Below are 24,504 nucleotides of genomic sequence, written 5' to 3'. Positions count from 1 at the left end.
CCCTAGAACTGATCATTGCTACTAGCAGCTTGTTGAAAGCACATGTCAATTGGTACGAAGTGGTTCATAGCCAATCATAGCCGCCTATCATCTCCAAGGTCAAAGCTAAATTAGTAGTTCTCTCAAGTTGATCGTAGGAGATGATATTTATGTTTCATACTCAACCAAATCAGATTTTGCTTCTCGGCTCCTTGCAGTGATCAAATTAGAGTAATTATCTGTAGTTATCTTCTGCTAGCTCGTCCGCGTCGGCCACAAGACCCAGACCGGTAAAGCTTGGGGAACCTGCGCTGTTGCGAAGCAGCAAGGGTGCACCGGAGGCGCCCGACCACGGCTTAGTGGGCGGCCCTGTTGAACGTGACGCATAGTCGCGCCATAATTACGATCATGCGGACATACCCCGCATACATTACCTCACATGCACCTAAGTCGGAACATCCCCATACATATTCATACGCTTGTTCTTCCGTATCTTCCGTATCTCCTTTTCTCACATGTACTACGAGGAGCAAAAGTCCTTGAAGATATCTCTTGTACTTAGTATAAAAGAATAGAACATTGACCGCAGTCAATCAAGCAGTTTTCATCATCCCTCTCTTTGTCTGTCGGGGGGTCTTTATCTCGAGCTCAGTTTTGCTTCATTGACTGCATTGATTTACAAATAAACCGTTTGATTCTTATCCGGTTCAACAGGCCCAAGCCAGCTATCGTGATCTTACTGTATGGTGGGTTGGATAAGAATAACACGCAAAGGCGTGTCGCGGTACTTGGTGTGTACGACGCCAGACGGTGGAGGGGGTTGGACACAGGTTGACACGGCAAGAAGCAGTAGTCACGTGACTCGCTATATGCTCCGGCTAAATCGCTATTTTGCGACGAAGCCTGCGGAGACGCAAAAACGTCCAATAGTGCTAGCGGGGCTGGACCAGCCCAGATAACTTGGGAAAGAGTTTCCGGGACTTCTACAGAAATCCCCCAAGCTCTCTGAAGCTAAGTCCATGTCATGGAGAACTTGGCCCAGTTGGTAATGTAAGGAAGCCTCAAGTTCCCTATCTATAAAGATGCACAAAACTTAGTCAATTAAATCATCTCTTCCCTAGTTGTGCTCCAAGTGTGACCACGTCAAAGCAGGATAGAGAACTTGAATAAGCTCACTTCATACTTCTGGAGCAACCACAGACCCAACATTTAGAAGAATTGCATTGTTGCAGTACATACCCATTTCAATATATAGCTTATCTTGCCACTAATACCTGTCAAAACTTCCAAATTAATTTCTGCATAGGGATGGAAATTGTACTTGTGGGTACATGCTCTCCCATCATCATCAGTGTGGGCTGGAGAGTTGAACTATAGATCAGCACAGCTTAGGTGAATCCAACAGTGAATTTAGAGTGTATTCTTGTTAGTTAGAGCTTAAAATGCAAGGTGCTACTGAACTCACACAACCTGTGCATGCCTGTTTTTGTCCTGATCCCTGCATACACTGCATTCATTGGTTGTTTTGAGTTCCCAAAACATAAGCTACACATGACCATGGATTTGTGCCACTGCACCTCAAAGTGTCACTTGATGTAACCCCCAATTACCTGCCCACCTGCTTGCCTCCAGTGCTTCAGCTCACAAATCTTACCACCAACTTGGATTGACTTCCAAAATAAGCAAGTGTGTTTGAAAGAAGAAGTAGCTGTCGTAAACACAATCAATACCAGGGAATTTATTCCCATTTTCTCGAATTTAAACGAAGCCTAATGGACAACATTTTCGATCACGTGACTTCGGCGCTTATATCATACGCTAAGCGCCAAGCCACGTCCCCATCCGCGCTTACCTTGGCACACGTAGCCACCTCCACCAGATGATGTCATTATGACACGTCAGTGACACGTATGCATGAGTAAGGCCAACTGCGGAGCGGGATTCTTATTGGATTAGATATTGGTTATTATGTATTTGTAATTAGTCTCACTGTAGAATATATAAGGAGGCCAACCAACCATGGTAACACCCAGGTTGATTACCTCTTGTTGCATCCCACCACTGTACAAGGGCCTTAAGCCCAGTAACCTACTTAGTCACTCAGTACACACCGCCTTAAGCGGCCTCCTTGTTGTAGTTACATAGCTGGACATTGCCCTTACGGCCTTGGCCACCGTAGTATAGCTGGTTGTCGTTGTAGGATAGCTTGCCGCCGCCTTATGCGGTTTCCCACTTAGATACACCCGGCCGCAAGCGCCCCCCCCTCCTTGACATCCTTATAGACGTCTAGGACAGTAGCACACAAAAACATCATGAGCAGTCAAAAATTGAGTGGGTTTGGGAGATTGACACCATTCATATACCTTTAATCTGATACTTCTTGTAAAACAAGTGAAGGATAGAAGGAAGCTACAAAGAGTCACTCTAACCAAAGTCAAACAATCTAGTGCATCTAGTGGGCTTGATTTGGTTTACATCTTACCCACAGCTGGTATTTAGTTATACAATTGATGGCAAGGAATTCTGATCCCAAGAGTCAGCACTATACACTAAGACTTAAGTGTCTGGTGAGTTTCTCCCTCATCTATGAGCTACCCATGACACCCATCAGAATTGTTCCACTTCCTTTGCCATATTTTTCCACCATACTGACTCTTACATATATGCATACGTCTTTTGATACCCTTGGTGTGCTAGTACTGAGTGAGCTTGTGCAATTAGCAGTGGCCTAACATCATATTTGCCCATTACACATTCAGGTATGCATAGTATCATTTTGTTGTTATCTTTCATGTACAGTAGTCTGTTTTGTACTTGGTAGTTATGCTGCAATTCTATGTTTTCTGTAATGGGTCCAAACTGTTTGTCTTTTGCATAGCCCTTGCAAATGGCTGTTAGTATGTTGATTTTGTTGACTGATTTCACAATTTCTGGTATTTGGGTCTCAAAATTGCTTTTGGGGCCTGACTTGCCCTCTGGTGCAGCATTTGCTGCTGTGTCATTACTTTTGTTTCTTTGTGTTTTGTCTACCCTCCTTGTTGTACTAATGCCTTTCTTTCTAGTTGACTTGTCTCCCTCATGGCCTGGTATTACTGGGTTGTAGAGTTTTGGTGTGTTCCTAGCATGCGTTGGGTTTTGGCAGACCATAGCCAAGTTGGTTCTGCTTGTTGCTGCCACTGCAGCTGCCACCCCAACTAGTAGTGGTTGGGTGAGTCCCTCATTTGTTGGGCTCCCACCCTTCAGTCCTGCTTCACTTTCACTCCATTCCTCTACTGCGTATTCACTCCTTGCTTGTTCAACCCCTGGCTTTTCTGCACTGTACATTCTTGATAGTGCATCTGCCAATACATTTTCTGTACCTTCTATATACACTATTCTGAAGTCAAATTGTGTTGTACACCACTGTAAGGTGGGTACTTGCCAGTGGGATGGGCGCTTAAGGCTGTACTAAACACTGCAAACTACTAGCTAAGGCTATACTAATCTATCTACTAGCGCTTAATGTCATAACCCATATCTGGAGGGGTTATTACCATATATATCCACTGTCAAAGATATATATAGTATATATGATGCACAGTGATATATTAATAATATAAGTTGCTGGGGGACGTTGCACTCCCCCTGCCCCCCTAGCCGCGGGCCAATGTTAATGCCCGCAGGCAAGGTCTGAATAATATATTATTATAGAAGAGATTATGTCATCCCCCCCCCACCTCAAATCTGTAGTAGTTTAGTATAGTATTTGATAAAGGACTGGAGGGGGGGAGGTCATGTGACCTGGACTTAGAGAATATCACTAAGTCCAGCCATGCCAACCATAGGTCTCTTACATGTGGGAACTCGGAGGTTCTGAGTGCATATGTGCGAGTATATGCGTGCTTGCGGTCATGTTGGTGTGCAACATGAGTGTGTTGGAGGCTTGACAAGGTCAGGACTCATGGAAAGAATGGAGTGGGTTGTGACACTTAAGGCGCTCTACTACTATCTACTGTTGACAAGGGGGCCTTAGGCCTGGAGGTGTGGTGAGTTAGGTAAGGGGGTTTGTGTCAGTGATGCAACTGGGGGGCCTGCTACTTAGCTGGCTGGATGCCTCCTCAATGAATATGAGACAAGGTAAAATCAACTTGGTGTCTCCAAGCAATTTCCCTGCTGTGTATATAGACAAAGTGGCTAAATACATGACATGTGGTCTGTGTGTGTGTGAATAGAAGACTACATGTGAGAAAAGGAAGCATGCTGCAGGCTGCGCAGAAGCATGGATTTCTCCTAAGCGCCCTTGGCACAGCATCTTGGCATGACATCTTGGCATGATAAGTGCCAAGATCATGTGATAAAAAAACAACAGATATCAGGTCCACAAAAAATAGTAAAAAAATAGAAAAAAGAGGCAATTCCAATGGTATATGTTGGTGTTGTAGACACAATTGATACCACAGAATTTATTCCAATTTTCTTGAATTTAAACAAAGTTGAATGGACAACATTTTCAATCATGTGACCTTGGCGCTTACATCATACACTAAGCGCCAAGCCACGTCCCCATCCGCACTTATTCAGCACATGTAGCCACCTCCACCTATGATGTCATCATGACACGTCAGTGACACGTACACATGAGTAAGACCAACTGCAGAGCAGGGTTCTTATTTGATACAGTATTGCATATCATGTATTTGTAATTAGTTCATCCTTGTAATATATAAAGAGGCCAACCAACCATGGTAACACCCAGGTCAATTACCTCTTGTTGCATCCCCCTACTGTACAAGGCCTTAGGCCAGTAACTACTCAGATACTACCACCTGTACTTGTTGCCTTAAGTGACCTTCTCATTGTAGCTACATAGCTTGCCATTGCCCTTAAGGCCTTGGTTGTTGCGCTTAGATAGTTAGTTGTTGTAGGTAGCAGTCCCACTGCCTTACACAGTCTTACTTTGTCACATACGGCCACAAGCGCCTGCTGCCTCAACACCCCTTATGGACATCTAGAACACTAGGTAATCAACCTTACGTTGGTTGCAAACTGTTTTGTATCCACCACTAAGAACCAACAAACAAGAAGAGTACCTGTACTAGCACAAGCAAAATCACATGATTGGGGCTACCTTGTGGGACAGAATAATCAAAAGTCCCCCACCCCCACGTAGTAGCAAATTGCTATAAGGCAGACTACTCCTATTGTCCGCATACCATACGGTTGCTGCACCTTTTGCTAGCGGAACCAGACAGCAGATACACCTGCTTGCAGAGACTAGGTACTAAATCACGCCCAACCATGGCAGTGATTAGATACACTTACTGTTCAACGCTAGGTTGTTTGACGCAGGTTCTTAGCGTATAATGCAATAAAGCGCTCATAAGTCCTGACAAAGGCACTACTAGTTCTTCCCCCCCATCTTCCACCATTCTTTCCCAAACTCCCATGCGCTCTTCTTCACGGGCCTCTACCCACGCTGGCCGCTCCTACCCCCCACACTCCATGGCAACCCGCTCCAGGATGTCCTCTCAAGCCCAATCCCCCTTTGATCAGGGATACATGGAACCCCAACTTCTGTCAGCCACCTCCCTTGAGCTTGGCAAAGTATCCCTCAAGCGTGTCACGCACCTCCTCCTTGGCCTCCTTGGCCACATCAAACAACTTGAACAGGATATTACCAAAATCAAGGAAGCAGGGGTTGAAACAAGGACCAACATTGAGAATATTTCCCAAACTGTCAATGTTGTCAAGGATGGGCTTAGAAGCCTCCAGCTCCAAGGACCCTGCACACCTGAGGGCCCCCAACCCAAAGCTGTGGAGGAAACGCCATGCCCCTTACCAAAAGCCAAGCCTATTGGATTGGCTAGTGGGGTCCCCTTCTGGACAGGACAGCCCCAAGGTCTCCCTGCCTTTGCCCAGCCAACCCCAAGAAGAGCCGCACCCCTGCAAGTCCCATCTCCCCCTCCATCTCTGCGTCTCCAATCCCCCATTGAGACCCAAGCCCCTCCTCCACTGGCTCCAGCAGCCCACTACCCCTGCTCCCGTAAAAGTAGACCACCCTGATGCCTATACCAGCAAAATAGGGAGCAAGGCCAAACAGTGGCTAACTTGTATGCTGGCCTGGACTTGTCTCAACTTGCGGATGTTCCCAACCAATCAGGAGGTTCTATCCTTCCTCCTGATGAATATGAAGGATTCTGCTGGAGCCTGGGCCCACCCTCACCTAGATCAACTAGGCTCACACCAAGCCATCATACAAACAGTTGAGGGTTTTAAATTGGAGTTTTTGGCAGCATTTGGCAACCCTGATGCTACTAGGGCTGCTGAACGGAAGATCACTACTCTCACCCAATCCGGCACATGCGCAGATTATATTACAAAGTTCAGGACCCTGGCTATGGAACTGGACTGGAACAATGCAGCCCTTAGGGGCCAGTTTGCCTGGGGCCTCCATTGGGAGGTCAGTCAACAAATTGCAACCTGCAAGCACTGCCCTTGTACCCTCCTTGAGCTGCAAAACGCAGCACTTGTCATCAACAATGCTCTTTGCAAAGAGCGTGCTAGCCACCTGCCAAGGGATAATAAGCCTAGCAAAGGATCCAACCCTGCAAGGGGGACAAGTACCAGTCAGCCAACTACCAGATCAAAAAAACTCTCCAACAACCCCAACTTTGTGTTGGAAGAAGAGAGGAACCGCCGCCACGCCGCAGGCGCCTGCATCAAGTGCAGCAAGATGGGCCACAAGTTTGCAGAATGCTGCACGGGCTGGAAGGCTACCCCTGTTGAGGAAAAGGGGAAAGCCAAGGAAACCGCCAAGATTGGCAAAGAGTCTGGACCCAAATTGGGAAAAGACTAAGGGTACCTGCTGCCGTGCGCAAGGACCCCAAGGACTCTGGTTGTGTAGAAATCTGTAATATATCTTGTAGCTTGAATATGTCAGAGTCTGACTAATGAAGAATGGGATAAATGCCTAAAGAGGCAGTGCTGGCTTTGGGGATAAGCAGAAGACTGCAACCAACACTTTAGATAGAGAGATTACTTGCCAAATATGGCACAAGACCCCTTAGAGTAGAGCAGGAGAGTGGGGAGGGTAGTCAGTAGATTGACAGGAGGTCAAGTTCTGGTCTGAATGCCAGAACTCTCCCTTCATTATATACATCATACAGAACAAGGGAACTGTAAAGTACAAAGGAGAACAATGGAAGACATACTACAAAGGTATGGGTAACTAAGAGAACAATAGAACAATGCAACTAAGGACATATGGTAACTAAGTAACCAGAGGACAAAGCTAACAGGCTAAACAAAGGGACCATTCACATTCCATGTTGATTGCTCTGCCAGGGGAGTCCTTCATGGCCTGTGGTCATGTTGGGAACATCCCCTGGTCCATATAATTCGTAAAATTTAGATAAAAAGATAATAGAATATTAGGGTATCTGTGTTCATGCCTCTTGGGTCATGACAGAATAGAATCTCACCACTTTTCACAATTTCAATCACACCAGAGAAACAAGCGGAACACCTAGAAGTCCTGACTGATTCAGGCGCTACCTCATCCTTCATGCACCCTTGCACCGCGGAATCACTCTGCCTCCCACTCATAGATCTTCCCACTCCCCAAACTGTCACTATGCTCAATGGGTTGAGCCCCCAGGCTGGCAAAATCTGGAAGAAGGCTAATCTTACCTTCTCCTTTGATGGCAAACAAATGACCAAGACCTTTCTAATCTGCAATACAGGGTCTCACGCTGCCATCTTAGGATTGAAATGGTTAGATGCCCACAATCTGGAGATCAACTGGAACCTACGCACCCTCTCCTTTCCCCATGCACCCCTGGAACACGTGGCTATTGCCAAAGAGGAGGAAGCCAACAAAAACCCCCTTGAAGGAGTACCCCCAAAATACCATCAGTATGCTAAGGTATTTGGGGAGGAAGAATTCAGCAAGCTTCCCCCACACCGGCATTACAACATTGGAATTGAACTCATGGAGGAAGGACCACTCAATTCCCCCCTGTATAGCATGACCAACGCTGAATCTGCTACACTAAAGGATTGGCTCAGGGAAGAATTGAAGGCTGGAAAGATACGCCCCAGCAAGTCCTCCATTAGCTCCCCTGTGATGTTTGTACCAAAAAAGGATGGCTCCCATCAATTGGTTGTTGATTACTGTTGCCTTAACAACCGGACCAAGAAGAATGTTTACCCACTACCCCATCCAGATGATTTAATGGCCCAACTCTGTGGCGCCAAAATCTTCTCTAAACTAGACCTAAGATGGGGTTACAACAATGTCCAAGTTAAGGAAGGTGACAAATGGCAGACTGCTTTTTGCACCAAGTATGGTCTCTATGAATCCCTGGTTATGACCTTTGGCCTAACAAACGCCCCTGCTGCTTTCCAACACTTCATGAACAAGCTATTCAAGGATCTATTGGATGTATGCGTCATCATCTATCTGGATGACATCCTAATTTACTCTAAGGATGACGCAACGCACACCCAACATGTTCATGAAGTCCTGCAACAGCTAATGGAAAATCAATTGTTTTGTAAAGCATCCAAATGTACATTCCACATCACATCCGTGGAATACTTGGGGATCATTGTATCAGATAAGGGTTTTAGCCTGGATAAGCTCAAGATCCAAGCTGTCCAGGAATGGCCTACACCCACTAAGGTCAAAGAAGTCCAATCCTTCTTGGGATTTGCCAATTTCCTTTGCCGGTTTGTTGCCAACTTCAGTCACATGGCCAGGCCACTACATAACCTGGTCAAGAAGGATACACCATGGACCTGGGGCACTAAGGAGCAGGAAGCTTTCCAAGGGCTAAAAAAAGCCATTACCAATGCACCTGTGCTATGTCATGCCAATCCCTCCAAACCTTACTTCCTGGAGACCAATGCATCCGGTGCCGCATTAGGGTCCATACTCAGCCAACGTCAGGAAGATGGCTGGTTACACCCACTAGGGTTCCTATCAGAATTGTTCAAGGGAGCAGAGCAAAATTATGATATGCATGATAAGGAACTACTTGCAATCATCTGCTCCTTTGAATACTGGCGCATCTTTCTAGAAGGAACAGCCCACCCAATCACAGTCTTCACAGATCATTGGAATTTGGAGTACTGGAAAGAGTCTAGAACCTTCAACTGTTGCCACGCACAATGGCATCTCCTACTAGCCAGGTACAACTTCCAAATTGTTTACCACCCTGGAAAGCAATCAGGGAAGCCAGATGCTCTCTCATGCCGTTTGGACCACGCTGATATTCCCCCTGCCAACCAAACAATGCTCCCAGATCTGGTGTTTGCCAACGTAGCTCTTGTCACCCCTGAAAGAGAACTCCAATGCCAAATTGAGGTATCCCTGGATCAAGACAAATTGCTGGAAGAAATCCTACAATTTCTCCAAAACAAGTCAAAGGCACCACCCTCTATCAAAAGAGCATTCAAGGATTACCAAATGGAAGCGGGTCTACTCTTCTACCAAGGCCGGATTGTAGTCCCTGATGTTGGAAACTTACAGACGGAGCTACTAAGAATCTTCCACAATAGCCCCTTGGCTGGCCACCCGGGAAGACAACAAACATTAGAACTAGTGTTGAGGAATTACTACTGGCCCAGAATCTGTGCTGACACATATTGGCACGTTGACTCCTGCAAAACGTGCCAACGTATCCAAAAGCCAAAATACGTCTCCATCCCTCTGCAACCCTTGGAGTTACCATCCAGACCCTGGCAACATGTCTCCTATCATATGATAGTAGACCTACCAAAGGATGGGAGCCATGATTCCATTCTGGTTGTTGTCAACAGCTTCACTAAGTACAGTATTTTCATCAAGTGTTCAAAAAAGCTAAAAGCTCCTGAACTGGCTGAGCTATTCCTGGAAAATGTCTGGAAACGCCATGGTATGCCGGAAAAAACTGTATTGGATAGAGGCAGGGTATTCAACAACAAATTCCTAAGGGCCCTGTACAAACGGCTGGGAATAGACCCTCACTTCTCCTCAGCATACCACCCACAAAGCAATGAGCAAACAGAACAAGTAAACCCCTCCATTGAACATTTTCTCAGGGCTTACTCTAGCATCAACCAACAGGACTGGACCAAATGGCTCCCCATGGCAGAATTTGCCTACAACAACGCCGTACATAGCAGCACTGGGAAAACTCTGTTCAAAGCCCTATATGGATGGGAACCTTCCTTAACCCCATCAAATGTACCAACAGACATCCCTGAAGCCAACAAACTAGCCCAAGCTATGGAAGCTCAGTGGAGGGAAGTGGAGGCAGCACTTTGGCAATCAAAGGCAAAGATGATAGCCGGGGAAGAGGGAAGCCCAACAGTATTTGAGATAGGAGAAGAAGTATGGCTTGACGCCAAGAACGTTAACCTCAAAACCCTAAGTCCCAAGTTAACAGAACAATGCTTAGGACTGTTCAAGGTTATCAAAAGAATCTCCAACCACACGTACCGGCTTGAACTTCCCCCAACCATGCGTATCCACAATGTCTTCTATGTAGGGCTCCTGTCAAAAGTCAAAAGGGATGACAAATGCGCCTTTGAAAACTGCCCTCCACCAATCACCGTGGACAGGGAAGAGGAATATGAGGTAGAAGGAATAACAGACATGGAGGAAAGAGATGGGAAATGGTTCTTCAGAGTCAAATGGAAGGGCTACAGACCAGAGGAAAATACATGGGAGCCTCAAGAAAACCTCAAAAATGCAGGAAAAATTTTGAGGAGGTACAAAGAAGAAATGAGAAAGAAGGCCCTTGACGCTGCCAAGGCCCTTAGAGGGGGGGCAGTGTTGTAGACACAATTGATACCACGGAATTTATTCCAATTTTCTTGAATTTAAACAAAGTTGAATGGACAACATTTTCAATCATGTGACCTTGGCACTTACATCATACACTAAGCGCCAAGCCACATCCCCATCCGCACTTATTCAGCACATGTAGCCACCTCCACCTATGATGTCATCATGACACGTCAGTGACACGTACACATGAGTAAGACCAACTGCAGAGCAGGGTTCTTATTTGATACAGTATTGCATATCATGTATTTGTAATTAGTTCATCCTTGTAATATATAAAGAGGCCAACCAACCATGGTAACACCCAGGTCAATTACCTCTTGTTGCATCCCCCTACTGTACAAGGCCTTAGGCCAGTAACTACTCAGATACTACCACCTGTACTTGTTGCCTTAAGTGACCTTCTCATTGTAGCTACATAGCTTGCCATTGCCCTTAAGGCCTTGGTTGTTGCGCTTAGATAGTTAGTTGTTGTAGGTAGCAGTCCCACCGCCTTACGCGGTCTTACTTTGTCACATACGGCCACAAGCGCCCGCTGCCTTGACGCCCCTTACAGACATCTAGAACAGTTGGGAGTTTGTAACAAATTGGCTCATGAGGTTGATCCATCTCATTTGCTGCTGATTCAGGTTCTTTTGGCTTGTCAGGTGTTCCAGTGCCCAATGGTCAGTTAGTATACAGAAATGGATGCCTTGTAACATTGGTTTGAATTTCTTGAGTGACAGCATCATAGCCAACGCTTCATGGTTGTGTACTGGGTAGTTTTGTTGTGCTGGGTCAAACTTTCTGGACCAAAAGGTGATTACTCCCACTTGTTTCCAGTCAACGCCTTGGCTTAATACTCTGCTTGCACTGGTAAGGCTTGCATCAGTTATTAGGAATACCATTGGTGCCCCTTTGCTGTAATCTAAGGCTTTTTGGTGTGTATTCCTATGCTTTGCAACCATCTGCTTTGTTTCTTTGAACGCTCTTTCTTGTGTCCCTTCCCAAATGAATTGGCTAGTACCACTGGTGCACTTAGACAATATTGCCATTGGCTTTTGGATCCCTTTGCAGTTTGGTGCAAGATATCTGAGTGCTCCTATGTAACTTGCTACTTGTTCTTTTGTCACCAGTGTCTTCCATTTCTCTATACTATCTACCTTGTGGGGGTCCATTTTGATCCCCTTGCTATCAATGACATGTCTGAGTAGGTTAATTTCCTTAGTGAAGAACTGCATTTTCTTTGGGCTAAGGTAAAACTTTTCTTTACCTAGTATTTTTAGTATCACTTGTATATGTTCAACATGTTCTTTGATAGTATTGGAGAATATTATTATATTGTCAAGGTAGACATACATGAATACACCTATGTGTGCTGAGAACAAATGGTTCATCAATTGCTGGTACATGGTGCCAGCATTGCAATTGCCTTGTTGCATCACCTTACTGATCATAGTACCTAACGGTGTGTGGAACAACATTTTATGTACATCTTTCTCTTCCATGCAGATCTGCTTGTACATGTCCTTACTGTCAGCAAGATTTTGTCTTGCAGCAGTAATGGCAATGCTAATTTCACCGTGTTATCATTCTGTTCTCTCTTGTCTAATACCATCCTCAGTGCTATTTTGCCATCTAGCTTCTTTTTTGGTAGGAATAGCATTGGTATGGCATTACTGCCAGTGGCCAATTGCCACCTGCCTGAGTCTAGGTATTCACAAGCTTTTTGTTCAAACAGGGGTTTCAGTTTCTTGGGACATCTCAATGGTCTGAACTTGTAGACCCTTGTCTCATCCTTCAAAGGTATGGTATGGTTGATAGCTTGGAACAGTGGGAGCAGTGTGCTTGCAACTGACTCCAGGCATAGTATTTTGGCCTCCTTCCTCAGAATTACACAAAGTTCCTCAAGTTGGGACTCAAACACATTTGTTATAACCTCCTTACCTATACCACTGGATTTGCCTAATCTTTCTGATATTTTTAGTATTTTTTCCGAACTTGATATCTATTGCTTTTCAATCACATGATCTTGGCGCTTATTATGCAGAGATGCTGCGCCAAGATGTTGTGCCAAGGGCGCTTAGGAGAAATCCACGCTTCTGCGCAGCCTGCAGCACACTTCTTTTTCATATAGACTCTTCCTTTCTCATGTGCATTGACCATGTATATACCTTTCACTTGTCTATATAAACAGCAGGAAAATTGCTTGGAGACCCCAGGTCAATTTTACCTTGTCTCTTATTCACTAGAGCAGGTATCCAGCCAGCTAAGTAGCCGGCCCCTAGAAGTCCACAGAAGCCACTCACTGTCATGCCCTAGAGGCGTGACCACCTTAGAATCCACTAAGTCGAAGAAATAGTGAATATATGCGCTATTTTCATGAAGATTTATGGATATATGCATCTTTATGCTATTTAGGCGCTGAGCGCTTATTATGTAATCTCATCACATGACCTTTAGTCATGTGATCTTGTTTTCTTATCTCTGGTCATGTGACCTTATCTTTGTTATTGTGTTTGTCACTGTATATACTATTCCCCTTGCTTGTTGAATATATAAGGAGGGTTCTGAGAGCCTTAAGCCTCAGAACTCAACCTCTTATCCCTTCCAACACTACCTACCCTTGGCATACAATCAGGTGCACCTTGAGTGTAATAGTCCCTGCCTTGGTTTTAGCCCTGCTATCTTAATAGCACAGTGCACTCTTACTCAATTGGTCTTGTCCAACCCCTCATCTGGCAATTGCCTTAGAGCATTGTTAGATCCCACTTGCTGATAAGTCCTATATTAGGCAATAGCTTGTTGGGCTTTACCTCTTGGTAGTTGTTGGCTCTGACACTCACCCCTTCACATTACCTACCACACCTCCCAGGCCTAAGGTCCCCATTGTTAGTAGTTAGTAGTAGGTTGCCTTATGCAGCAATAGTATAGCCTAGATAGTAGATTACATAAGCCTTATCTGTAGTAGTACAGCTGTAAGCACCCGCTCCCATTAGCAAGTACCCACCTTACAGTGGTGTACAACAACATTGGTGGCTAGGCTATTTACCTCAAGTACATAGTCTCCTTCCAGTGGGAGTGGTCTAGCTGACCCTATTGACATGCCCATTGGGTTGAAACTCAGAGACACGCTATGTTGGTATAACCATGGTGTACCCAATATAATATTGTAGCTCCCTAGGTTCCCAACATCAAATTCCCTGTCCTTGTCAACATCTTGGTACTGAAGCCTTCCCTTTGTGGTGTAGTTAACTACCCCTTTTGACCCAGAGATAGCAAGTACAAGCTGCAGTGGTTTGGTGAGGGCAGTTTTGGGTAAGTTCAGCTGATCTACTATAGTTGTGGATATGATATCCGCTTGACTTCCCAAGTCCAAAAGTACTTGGACCATTTGCCCATTCAGTCTTGCTTGGACAGTTATGGTCTGGGGGACCTTCCTTGTATTATCCCTTACTTGCATGGCGTTCTGTTCAATATATCCTTGTTTGTTCACCTTTTGTGCCCATTCTCTTCCACTTGGTTGTGCGGCACATACTTCCACTTTGACTGATCTTAATTCAAGTTTGTTTCTGACTTTTGATAGTTTGTCTAGTTTGCGCAGTAGCACAGACAATGCCATTACCCTTGTCTCAGCTTTTCTAACTGTAGTAGAGTTGACCTTCAGTCCCAATGGGGTGGCTTTGCTGGACTTTGGACAATTGCAAGTGAAGTGTCCCGTCTGTTTGCACAGGAAGCACTTCCCTTCAGCCTTGAGCTTTTCTTTTTCTTCCTTGGCAAGCAGCTGATCTTGTCTATGATCACTACTGACTTGTTTGTGCTTTTTCCAGTTTTCTGCTTGATCCTGGCTGTGACTCTTCTGGCTACTACCTTGGTACAATTTTGGTCTTTGGTCTCTGAATGAGCTGTTTTGTTGTGAGTGGTTACCTTTGTGATCTCTCTTTTGGTTTGGACTACAAGATTGCTTGCATTTGTGGTTCTCTCTTTTCCCAGAATCATGCTCTATCAATTGTTTTTCTTTGTATGCCCTCTCAATATCTTTGGCTACTCTTTTCAATTCTTCTATGGTAGTACTTTCTGGGCGTATTCCTCTGATGGCCCATTCCACTCTTATATACCTAGCTGCTCCATTCCAGGCTCTACAAACGTGCTGCAAGTCTGTCACATTGCTCAGTTGTGTTCTGTATAACTCAAGATTGGCAAAGAAGTCTTGCACAATGCGTTCTCCTTGCGTAAGTGATTCATACTTTTTTTGTAATTTCTCCTTGAAGTTGGGTGGGAAGCAGTATTGGTAAAGTTGTGAGTATATATCCCTTATCTCATATCTCACTCTGTTCAGGTTTGGGGCAATTTTGGACATATACCATTTAGAGGCCTTTCTGTCCTGGACACAGTCACATGACCAGTACAAGTGGTTGCATGCTGGCCCAAGCCCAAATTTGGGGGGTAGCAGGTGTAATCATGGGTTGTCAGCAGAGGAATAATAGGGCTCTATGGCTTAGTGGTCAAGCTGGTTCAATTCCAGCTAGTTCTATTTTCCTCTGTTTATGACACTTTCTGTCTAGGAATTGGCATATTCCTTTTACGGATTCATCCCTTGATAGTCTGGCCTTGCAAATCCAGGTGTTGTATTTGAATAGGAGTTGCTCATAGGCTTTGATGTTGGGTTCTTCACCCTTGTAGGTCTTTGGTGTCTGGGCCTTGTATCCTGACCTGGCTTGGTCTTTCATCTTTTGCTTGAGCTTTTTGTTCTCCTTCTTCAGGTTGGCTAGCAATTTCATTATTTGACGGTTTGGGTTTCCCCAAGGTTTGTCTTCATCATTGCTGCTCTTGCTGTCCAAACTACTACTTGAGCTGGATTCACTTTGGTCATCATCAGGGTCACTGGGTGTTCCTGCCGGGTTGGGTCTTTCATCCCTACAGCTGTGACTTCCGCTTTTGCTAGGGTCATAGTTTTGACTATTACAGCTATCTCCATCTCTCTGACTGGCAATCCTTGGTTCACTTTGCTCTGAGCGCAATTCCAAACCATAGGTTGGTCTATACAGGTCACTTTGGGGTTTATCTATGGCCGCTATGTGTTCAACCCTTCTCAAGCAACAAACTTCCGCCAACAATTGATCCCAGGCCCCTGTCCTGTACATGGCTTGCGCGTATCCACTGCTACTGAATCCCTCAGGTATACAGTCTGCCAGTTGACTCTCCTGCAGTGATTGGGACTTGACACGTTCTGTATAGCTGATATCAGGGTCACATTGTACTTTGTCAATTATTATGCCTAAGCTAGTACATGGTCTATTTTTCTTGATTCTACCTTTCCTTTTTCCCTTTCCTTTTGGTGCTAGTTTGTACTCACTTTCACACTCTTCATCTGAGGATACAACTATATGGACGCGCTTGCCCTTGTCCTCAACCTCTTCCAGTGTTACTGGCAGGGTACAACAGGCTCCTGATGGTCCAGCTCCGGAGGTCTGGCTAGGTTTGTATTCTCTAGCAGTCCTCAACCTCTCCTGGTTGCGTAGCATCTCTAATAGCCTTTTGTATTCTTCATCTGTGAGCATATTGTTCTTGCTTACTTTGTATATCAATGCATTTACGCTAACACTGTCATGCCCTAGAGGCGTGACCACCTTAGAATCCACTAAGTCGAAGAAATAGTGAATATATGCGCTATTTTCATGAAGATTTATGGATATATGCACCATTATGCTATTTTAGGCGCTGGGCGCTTATTACACAATCCCATCACATGACCTTTAGTCATGTGATCATGTTTTCTTATCTCTGGTCATGTGACCTTATCTTTGTTATTATGTTTGTACATGTAATTACCCTTCCCTTCTCTGTTGAATATATAAGGTGTTAAGAGTTGTGTAAGTACAGGAGTAAGAAAGAATTACTATATACAAGATGTATATGGGAGTAACTGAGAACTAGTATTAAGAATCAGAATATATGCACAGAATATATGCACAATATAGGCTAGGTTATCAGGAATAACAACTCCTAACAAATAGTCTAGCAACTATGAAGTGCAGGTGGTTGGTTATGTATAGTACCTTAGACTAATGTTACTTAAGCCTAAGTGACTAAGGGTATGTATACTTAAGGTCTCTGGGATAGTACCTTAAGTAAGAGGGTTACCTGACTAATGTACAGGATTTATAGGATTTGCCTAATGAGTATAGGACTTATATATGCTTAAGTAAGACTTAAGACTTATGGGGTTTACCTAAAATATATCTAGGATTTATGAGATATTGTAGATAAAGCTATCTACAATATAGGGGGTATGGTGGATTGAAACACTATCACTCAATCACAACAATCCTTACAGTACCATTGCACTATACTCAATGTTGAACTCAACAACTGTGACAGTCAAGGGGCACAGGGTTGCAGTAAGTACACTAATAGGTTACCCTGTGTCTGTTGGGACTGGCCTATGGTCTTAGTGCGCCAAATAACCTCCTATGCTATTTACAGTGAGTCAATCACTAAAGTAAATGCGCAGATAAGCTGTTAAAGGCTTGTGTGTATATGTCAATATATAAGAGTAAAAGTAGGATGCATTAGAAGCGTCTTCACAGGGTCCTTTTATACCCTGAGAAGGCGCACAAACAAGTATATACATGATTGATACCAAGAGGGGGTACAGGAGGTACATGTGGCAACTGAAACACTTGAGGGAGCCAATACTTTGGTACATAGTAAACAAACAACAAATCCTAATATTTGCCCCAAGGCAATGTTTGCCCCAAAGCAGTATTTACCTGTGTGGGTCCTTAGATGTCCCAAGGTTAAGTGTTTCATCCTTGGAGTAAACAGTCCCAAAGGTAGGATACCTCTACATTGGGTACATACAGTAAATGGGGCATAACTCTGCCAAATGTTGTCCGTTTTGGGAGTTTGACCCAGCGTTCTGGAGCGCACAAACATGCGCACCTAAGCGCAAGCAATTTGGCAGTGTGGGATGCCCGGGTGATGGAGAAAAGGCGCATTTAGTGCATTGGCGCTTAAGGGCTGATTAAGCGCCGGAGCACTTGCCTATGCAACAGGGGGGACCCTGAATATTTCTGTGTGTAGCCACAAGATAGAATCTTGAATAATAAATGCTACAAACAAGAGAAATGTCATGACCTTAATTGGCATGACATAATTTTCTACTATTTTCTACCTTTTTTCTGAGATAGTTTCCTTTTTTGGTATATATTTATGACTCATCAAGATCACGTGACATATTGGATATATGATGTGAAATTGTAAATGACTCACTGTTTTGTAATGTTGTTTTTGATGTGGCTCCTCTCGTGTATATAAACTAGGTCAAGTCGCCGCTAGAACAGCAAGACTTGACCTCTTTGTCAATTCATCCTAAGCTTACCCTTACCCATTGCCCAGGCCCCTAGTTGGCCATAAGTGCACTTTACTACAAACCCCTAACCCAGGCCTCGTTGCCCTCTACCTATACCATACCCCTTGGGCCTTTGTCGCCCCTCTTTGTCTCATAGTCCATTGGTGATAGGGCCACGGACTTTAAGCCCACTTGTATCATAGGTCCGAGCTTAGTCGTGACACTAGGTCAAGTCTTTTTCACTTGTACTCTTGTCAACAAACGAGACCTACGCTTGGATAAGCACCAACGTCTGAATAGCTATCACATTGTAGCCCCTGTGTAATAATCAAAGACAGGAATACGAGTAGCAGTAAGACCGCGGGATAGCCCCTTGCTAGCAATTGTCCGCATATCAGGGTGTCCGCACCTTTAGCCATACGCTGTTAGTCAGCTAAATCTCCGCTTACTAAAAACCCAATTAATAATCACGCTTGTACACAGCTGTTGATATTAGTATAGGGATAGTCTAACGCTAGTGAGGAAGCAAACAGTTAGTATTTAGCGCTATAAATCCGTTTCTATCTATCTGATTGAGTACCAATTTATATCGGGAACGCACTCTAGTGTTCGATTTTTTAGATCTTGTTCTTTTTGCCATTTTTTGGCCATACTCCATTGTCACTTGATATCTCTACCTCAAAAAAACTCTCCTTGACATCAACCATATCCTTTCGGGTTGAATTGAAAACCTCGAAGAACACATAGCCCAAATCGAGGAACCCGGCCTTGTTCAAAATATTGCAATTCTAAAAAGCCATCGATCCTTTGCAGAACGCCTCAACACCATATACGAAACAGAGGCACAAGAACATAGGAATTTAATTGCAAACCTTGAAGCACATAATTGCAACCTTGCTCTAACCATTGAAGAGCAAGAAAGGCTTATTGAGGAAAAAGACAGGCTATTAGTAGAAAAGGAAATTGAGCTTGACAATCTACACACATCTATCCAGGACGCTACCCAAGATGGAAGGGGGCAAATTCACTACTATTGGGACTATGAGTTCTTTGCCGTATTGCACGACAACGCCTGGCTTGGGCGTGATGGAAGGGACTAGCTTAATCAACCCCCAAGTACAATCAGGATGGTCTGAACCATCTTCTCAAACTCACACTCCTGCTCCTGCGGCTGTGCCGCCCCATGTATATTCTCCCATGTCCTTTGACCATATGTCTGATTGTGAATTGTTGAACATGGTTGCCCAAAACATGATCATTTTAAAAAAAGAATTCTCTCAACTACAAGGATCTTATGACGCGCAACATGATCAAATTGCGTTGTTAAGGGCAGAGTTAGAGGAACATCGAGAACAATCACGTAACCAACATATCTTTTATTCCAATCAAATCCAAGGGGCGGCAACATCCATTCAGGCTGTGCAAGATCAGCTTCTTCATCAATCCTCCTCTTGCTCCACAATTCCACCCCCACCTTCTGGCACTGCCACCACTATCAATCCCCCACCTGCCCCTACGTCTTCTAACTCTGATTTGAAATTTGCCAAGCCAAACAAGTTTAGCGGCAAGAAAGAAGACGCCCTCAATTTCATTATTGCCTGCCAAGCTTATATAAGGGCAAAAGGGGCCAACCAATCCCACAAGGAAAAAATCTTGTGGGTTACATCATATTTTGAGGGAGCTGCCGAAGACTGGGTTTGCCCATATAAAGAAAGGAAGGTGTTCAGGGGAGAAGCAGTTCCTCTTTTGGAAGACATTGACACTTTTTGGGCCGAGTTTACTAAGCACTATGTGGACACTAATTGCGATGAAAAATATTGGCAAAAATGGAACAACTTGCGGCAGAAGGCTTTGGTCCAGGAATATACTCGTGAATTCCAACAGTACTCAGTCTCTCTTGGTTATAGCAATGAGACACTGCGTGACAAGTACTATGATGGACTCAAAAATGAAATCAAGGACATCATGCTTTCAACAATGTTCCAGTGGCGTCGTGCTACTGCCCAACAAGTCTATGACAAGGCGGAAGAAATTGCCAATCATATTGAATCCACTCGCCTGTCCAATCCGTCTATTCCTACTGCTTGCGCCCCTTCCTCTGCAACCCCCACTTCCACTTCCAACTCCACTCCCACTCGTACACGTCTAAATGTAGGGGACAATGTATATATGATTGATCCCACTACTCGCCGCGCCAAGAAAGGTGCCATTACCTCAATTGTACGCACAACCTCGGGCAATATGCCAAATGTTTGTTGGAATGGAGAATCCAAGGACACCATGATCCCATTCCCCTCCCTAAAAAAAGATGAGCGCCCTGCAGCGGCCGCCCCAGTTAAATCAATTGTTGCCCCTGTCCCGGTGTTAGCCACAAGCAAGGGTCCAGGTCCCATGGATCTTGATGGAAGGGGTTTTGCAAATCTAACCTGCCATGTGTGCGGCGGAAAGGGCCATTTTGCACGCAACTGTCCCTCTAAGCCCATGTCTGGACATGTGGCTAATGTTGAATGGTCTTGGGAAAGGCCTAAAGAAGAAAATAGAATTGAAGTTGTCTCTGATGAGGAAGAATCGGGAAAAGGAAAAGCCAAGGCCGACTAAGGAGTAAGGCACTTGGCTGTATGCTTGCGGATTTGCATTATGAAAACGATGATTTCAAAATACTCTCTTTATGTAATACATCTCAAATATATGCATCGTTCTCTGCAAATCCGTGTGAGACTCCTAAAACTCAAAAATCAAGTTTTTTGGCTAAACCTTTTCAAGGAAAAGCCATGATCAACTCTGGGGCAACTTCTTGCTTCATCCACCCTCTTTTAGTAGAAACCTATTGGCTTCCAACTTATATACATCCAATTCCCAAGAAACTACGCATTATTGATGGCCGCAAAATTGATTCTGGCCAAATCACTCATTTTACTTGGTTTAAATGTACCATTGGCAACCACACCAAAGAATTAGAGTGTCATATTTCCAATATTGGAAACCATCAATTAGTTTTAGGGATGTCGTGGTTAAAAAAGCACAATCCCCAAATATCATGGGAAAAACATACACTCGTTTTCAACTTGTTATATTGTTCCAATAATTGTCTGTCTGTACCCGCTGTCTTAGAACTCAAGGCAGTAGAAGAAATACCACTACCTTATCAGGAATTTTCCAAGGTCTTCTCTGAAGAAGAATCATCCAAATTACCACCCCACCGTCCTTACAATATTGCCATTGAGTTACTCCCGGATGCGCGACCACAACATGGTCCCATATACAGTTTAGGTCCAAGGGAGGATGCGGAACTTAAAGAAACCATTGAGAAACAACTCAAAGCAGGTTTAATCCGCCCGTCTAAATCCCCCATGGCCTCTCCCATATTATTTGTCAAAAAAAAAAAAATGGGAAGTTACGCATGTGTGTGGACTATTGGCGTCTGAACAGTATGACCAAGAAAAACGTCTATCCCCTGCCCTTGCCACAGAACCTCATTGAGAAATTACAAGGTGCTAAAATCTTTAGCAAATTTGATCTCAAGGCAGGATATAATTTAGTCCGGATCAAGGAAGGCAATGAATGGAAAACAGCCTTCAAGACAAAATACGGACTATTTGAATACTTGGTTATGCCTTTTGGATTGACAAATGCGCCGGCGGCTTTTCAGGACATGATGAACAAAATATTCCGGGATCTTTTAGATGTTTATGTCATCATTTACTTAGACGACATTCTAGTTTTCTCTCTAAATGAAAAAGATCATGAAGCCCATGTACGAGAAGTGCTCAAAAGACTACAAGACAATGACCTCTTCTGTAATATTGAGAAATGCCATTTCCACGTCAAGAAAATCGATTACTTAGGGTTTATTATATCCGAATTTGGCATAGAAGTGGATCAGTCTAAAGTTACAGACGCTATGAATTGGTCAACACCTAAGAATGTCAAGAATATTCAAGAATTCTTAGGATTTGTAAATTTTTACAGACAATTTATTCCCAACTTTGGTAATATGGCACGACCTCTGTACAACCTGCTCAAAAAAGACAGTACTTGGAAATGGGAACAGGCGGAACAACAATCCTTTGATGGCCTAAAAAAATGTCTTACTTCAGCACCGTTGCTTTTACAGCCCAACACTACAAAACAATTCTATGTGGAATGCAATGCATCTGATTACGCAACAGGAGCCATATTATCTCAGCGCAACCCTGAAGGGAAACTGGCCCCTGTAGCATATCTATCAAAATCCCTGTCACCCGCCAAAAAGAACTACGATATTTTCAACAAAGAATTGCTAGCAGTCATTAGGGCATTTAAAGAATGGCGCCATTTGTTGGAAGGATCAGAATTACCAGTTCAAGTTCTAACGGATCACAAGAACTTGGAATACTTTTCCACGTCTCAATCCCTGAATAAACAGCAAATCAGATGGGCCAACTTCTTAGTCAACTATAATTTCCAAATCATCTACAGACCTGGGGCACAGAATAAAAAGGCGGACATCCTCTCACGACGCTATGATTTAGTACCCCTTGAAGGGGGGGTAGAGAACCAGGTTCTCCTGAAGCCGGAACTTTTTATTTCATCCATCACTCCGGATCAGGAAATTAATGATCTAATTGGCAAAGCAATTTATGAGGACAAACGTCTTAAAGAGATCTTGCTCAAGCTTCAGAACAAGGAAAAAGTCACAGATTGGGAACTAAAGGAGGGGTTACTATGGCATCAAAGGAAAATCTTTGTGCCAAAGGATGACACCATCAGGAACCTCATTGTGGAATCTAGGCATGACGCATTGGCTGCAGGACATCCAGGACAAGCCAGGACATTAGAACTTGTCTCACAAAATTACTATTGGCCATCCCTAAAAAAATTTGTCAACTCTTACGTCAGCCATTGTGAAACCTGCATTCGATCCAAACCCACAAATCAAGTACCTGTAGGCTTGTTAAAACCATTACAAATTCCGGAACGTCCTTGGGAAGATATAGCTTATGATATGATTGTGGGACTACCAACGTCGGAAGGATTTGATGCGATATTCACAGTCATCAACAGATTCTCTAAAATGGTTCATTTTATTCCTACCCATTCCACAGCATCTGCTATTGATATAGCCAACCTCTTTATGTTGTACATCTGGAAATTGCACGGACTACCCAGGAGTACAGTATCTGATAGGGGCCCCAACTTCAATGCCAAGTTTATCAGACACTTGTATAAAAGATTGGATATCAAACCTACTTTTTCCACAGCTTATCATCCCCAAACTGATGGTCAAACGGAGCGGATCCAACGGGAAGTCAAAGTTTTTATTCGCATGTTTGGAAATCATCGCCAATCCAATTGGGTCTCACTATTACCCATAGCAGAATTTGCCCTCAACAATCTGAAACAAACATCAACAGGCAAATCACCTTTTCAAATATGCTATGGGATGAACCCACGATTTACTATTGGACAAAAATTAGATGAAACAGTTCCCAATGCAGATGAGCATGCAGAATTTCTGGAAAAAGGCTACGACAAAGTCAAAGCAGCATTATCTTTAGCACAAGAAAAAATGAAATATTTCTACGACCAACGGCACAGGGAAGAAGAAGAAATCCAAGTAGGGGATAAAGTTTGGTTAAGCCATCAGAACATATCTACTGATAGGCCGTCCATCAAACTTAGCCATAAAAAGTTAGGCCCCTACCTAGTGATTGAGAAAATTGGATCGCACGCATACAAGCTACAACTACCTCACACAATGCGCATACACCCAGTTTTCCATATCAATCTCCTAACCAAATTTCACCCCGATCCCCATGGCCGCAATCCTCCTCAACCTGCACCCATTATCACAGAAGAAGGTGAAGAGGAATACAAAGTAGAAAGAATCATAGACAGCAAATGGAAAGGACGGGGGAAATCAAGAAAACTCTGGTACCTAGTCAAGTGGAAAGGTTATGACAAAGGAAGTAACTCATGGGAACCAACAGACAATGTGGGGAATGCTCAAGAAGCCTTAGAGGAATTTTATAAGGAACATCCTGAGGCAGTTGGAGCTTGAAGAGGGGGTAATGTCATGACCTTAATTGGCATGACATAATTTTCTACTATTTTCTACCTTTTTTCTGAGATAGTTTCCTTTTTTGGTATATATTATGACTCATCAAGATCACGTGACATATTGGATATATGATGTGAAATTGTAAATGACTCACTGTTTTGTAATGTTGTTTTTGATGTGGCTCCTCTCGTGTATATAAACTAGGTCAAGTTGCCGCTAGAACAGCAAGACTTGACCTCTTTGTCAATTCATCCTAAGCTTACCCTTACCCATTGCCCAGGCCCCTAGTTGGCCATAAGTGCACTTTACTACAAACCCCTAACCCAGGCCTCGTTGCCCTCT

General features: G+C 44.0%; 5 protein-coding genes across 5 annotated transcripts; 4 read left to right on the top strand and 1 right to left on the bottom strand.

The window, feature by feature from the left end:
* Positions 1-5,478: 5,478 nt before the first annotated feature.
* Positions 5,479-6,814, top strand: RhiXN_11896 (Retrotransposon-derived protein PEG10; the record flags this gene model as incomplete). Its single annotated transcript, XM_043331711.1, has 2 exons — positions 5,479-6,007; positions 6,042-6,814. The coding sequence occupies 2 exons, from the start codon at positions 5,479-5,481 to the stop codon at positions 6,812-6,814; spliced, it is 1,302 nt and encodes a 433-aa protein (XP_043186472.1).
* A 708-nt stretch (positions 6,815-7,522) lies between these two features.
* RhiXN_11895 (Retrotransposable element Tf2 protein) lies at positions 7,523-10,783 on the top strand (the record flags this gene model as incomplete). The annotated part of the gene is made up of 1 exon (XM_043331710.1): positions 7,523-10,783. One exon carries the CDS (start codon positions 7,523-7,525, stop codon positions 10,781-10,783), a length of 3,261 nt encoding a protein of 1,086 aa, XP_043186471.1.
* Positions 10,784-15,273: 4,490 nt separating this feature from the next.
* Positions 15,274-16,329, bottom strand: RhiXN_11894 (Transposon Ty3-G Gag-Pol polyprotein; the record flags this gene model as incomplete). Its single annotated transcript, XM_043331709.1, has 2 exons — positions 15,274-15,998; positions 16,125-16,329. 2 exons carry the CDS (start codon positions 16,327-16,329, stop codon positions 15,274-15,276), a joined length of 930 nt encoding a protein of 309 aa, XP_043186470.1.
* A 2,801-nt stretch (positions 16,330-19,130) lies between these two features.
* RhiXN_11893 (Retrotransposon gag protein) lies at positions 19,131-20,720 on the top strand (the record flags this gene model as incomplete). Its single annotated transcript, XM_043331708.1, has 1 exon — positions 19,131-20,720. The coding sequence occupies one exon, from the start codon at positions 19,131-19,133 to the stop codon at positions 20,718-20,720; it is 1,590 nt and encodes a 529-aa protein (XP_043186469.1).
* Positions 20,721-21,124: 404 nt separating this feature from the next.
* On the top strand, positions 21,125-24,162 carry RhiXN_11892 (Retrotransposable element Tf2 protein; the record flags this gene model as incomplete). Its single annotated transcript, XM_043331707.1, has 2 exons — positions 21,125-21,493; positions 21,562-24,162. 2 exons carry the CDS (start codon positions 21,125-21,127, stop codon positions 24,160-24,162), a joined length of 2,970 nt encoding a protein of 989 aa, XP_043186468.1.
* Between the last annotated feature and the right edge of the window lie 342 nt (positions 24,163-24,504).

Source organism: Rhizoctonia solani, chromosome 15, assembly GCF_016906535.1.
Source record: "Rhizoctonia solani chromosome 15, complete sequence".
Taxonomy (NCBI): domain Eukaryota; kingdom Fungi; phylum Basidiomycota; class Agaricomycetes; order Cantharellales; family Ceratobasidiaceae; genus Rhizoctonia; species Rhizoctonia solani.
The sequence above is the reverse complement of the archived record's forward strand: the minus strand, read 5'-3'. Positions and strand labels throughout refer to the sequence as shown.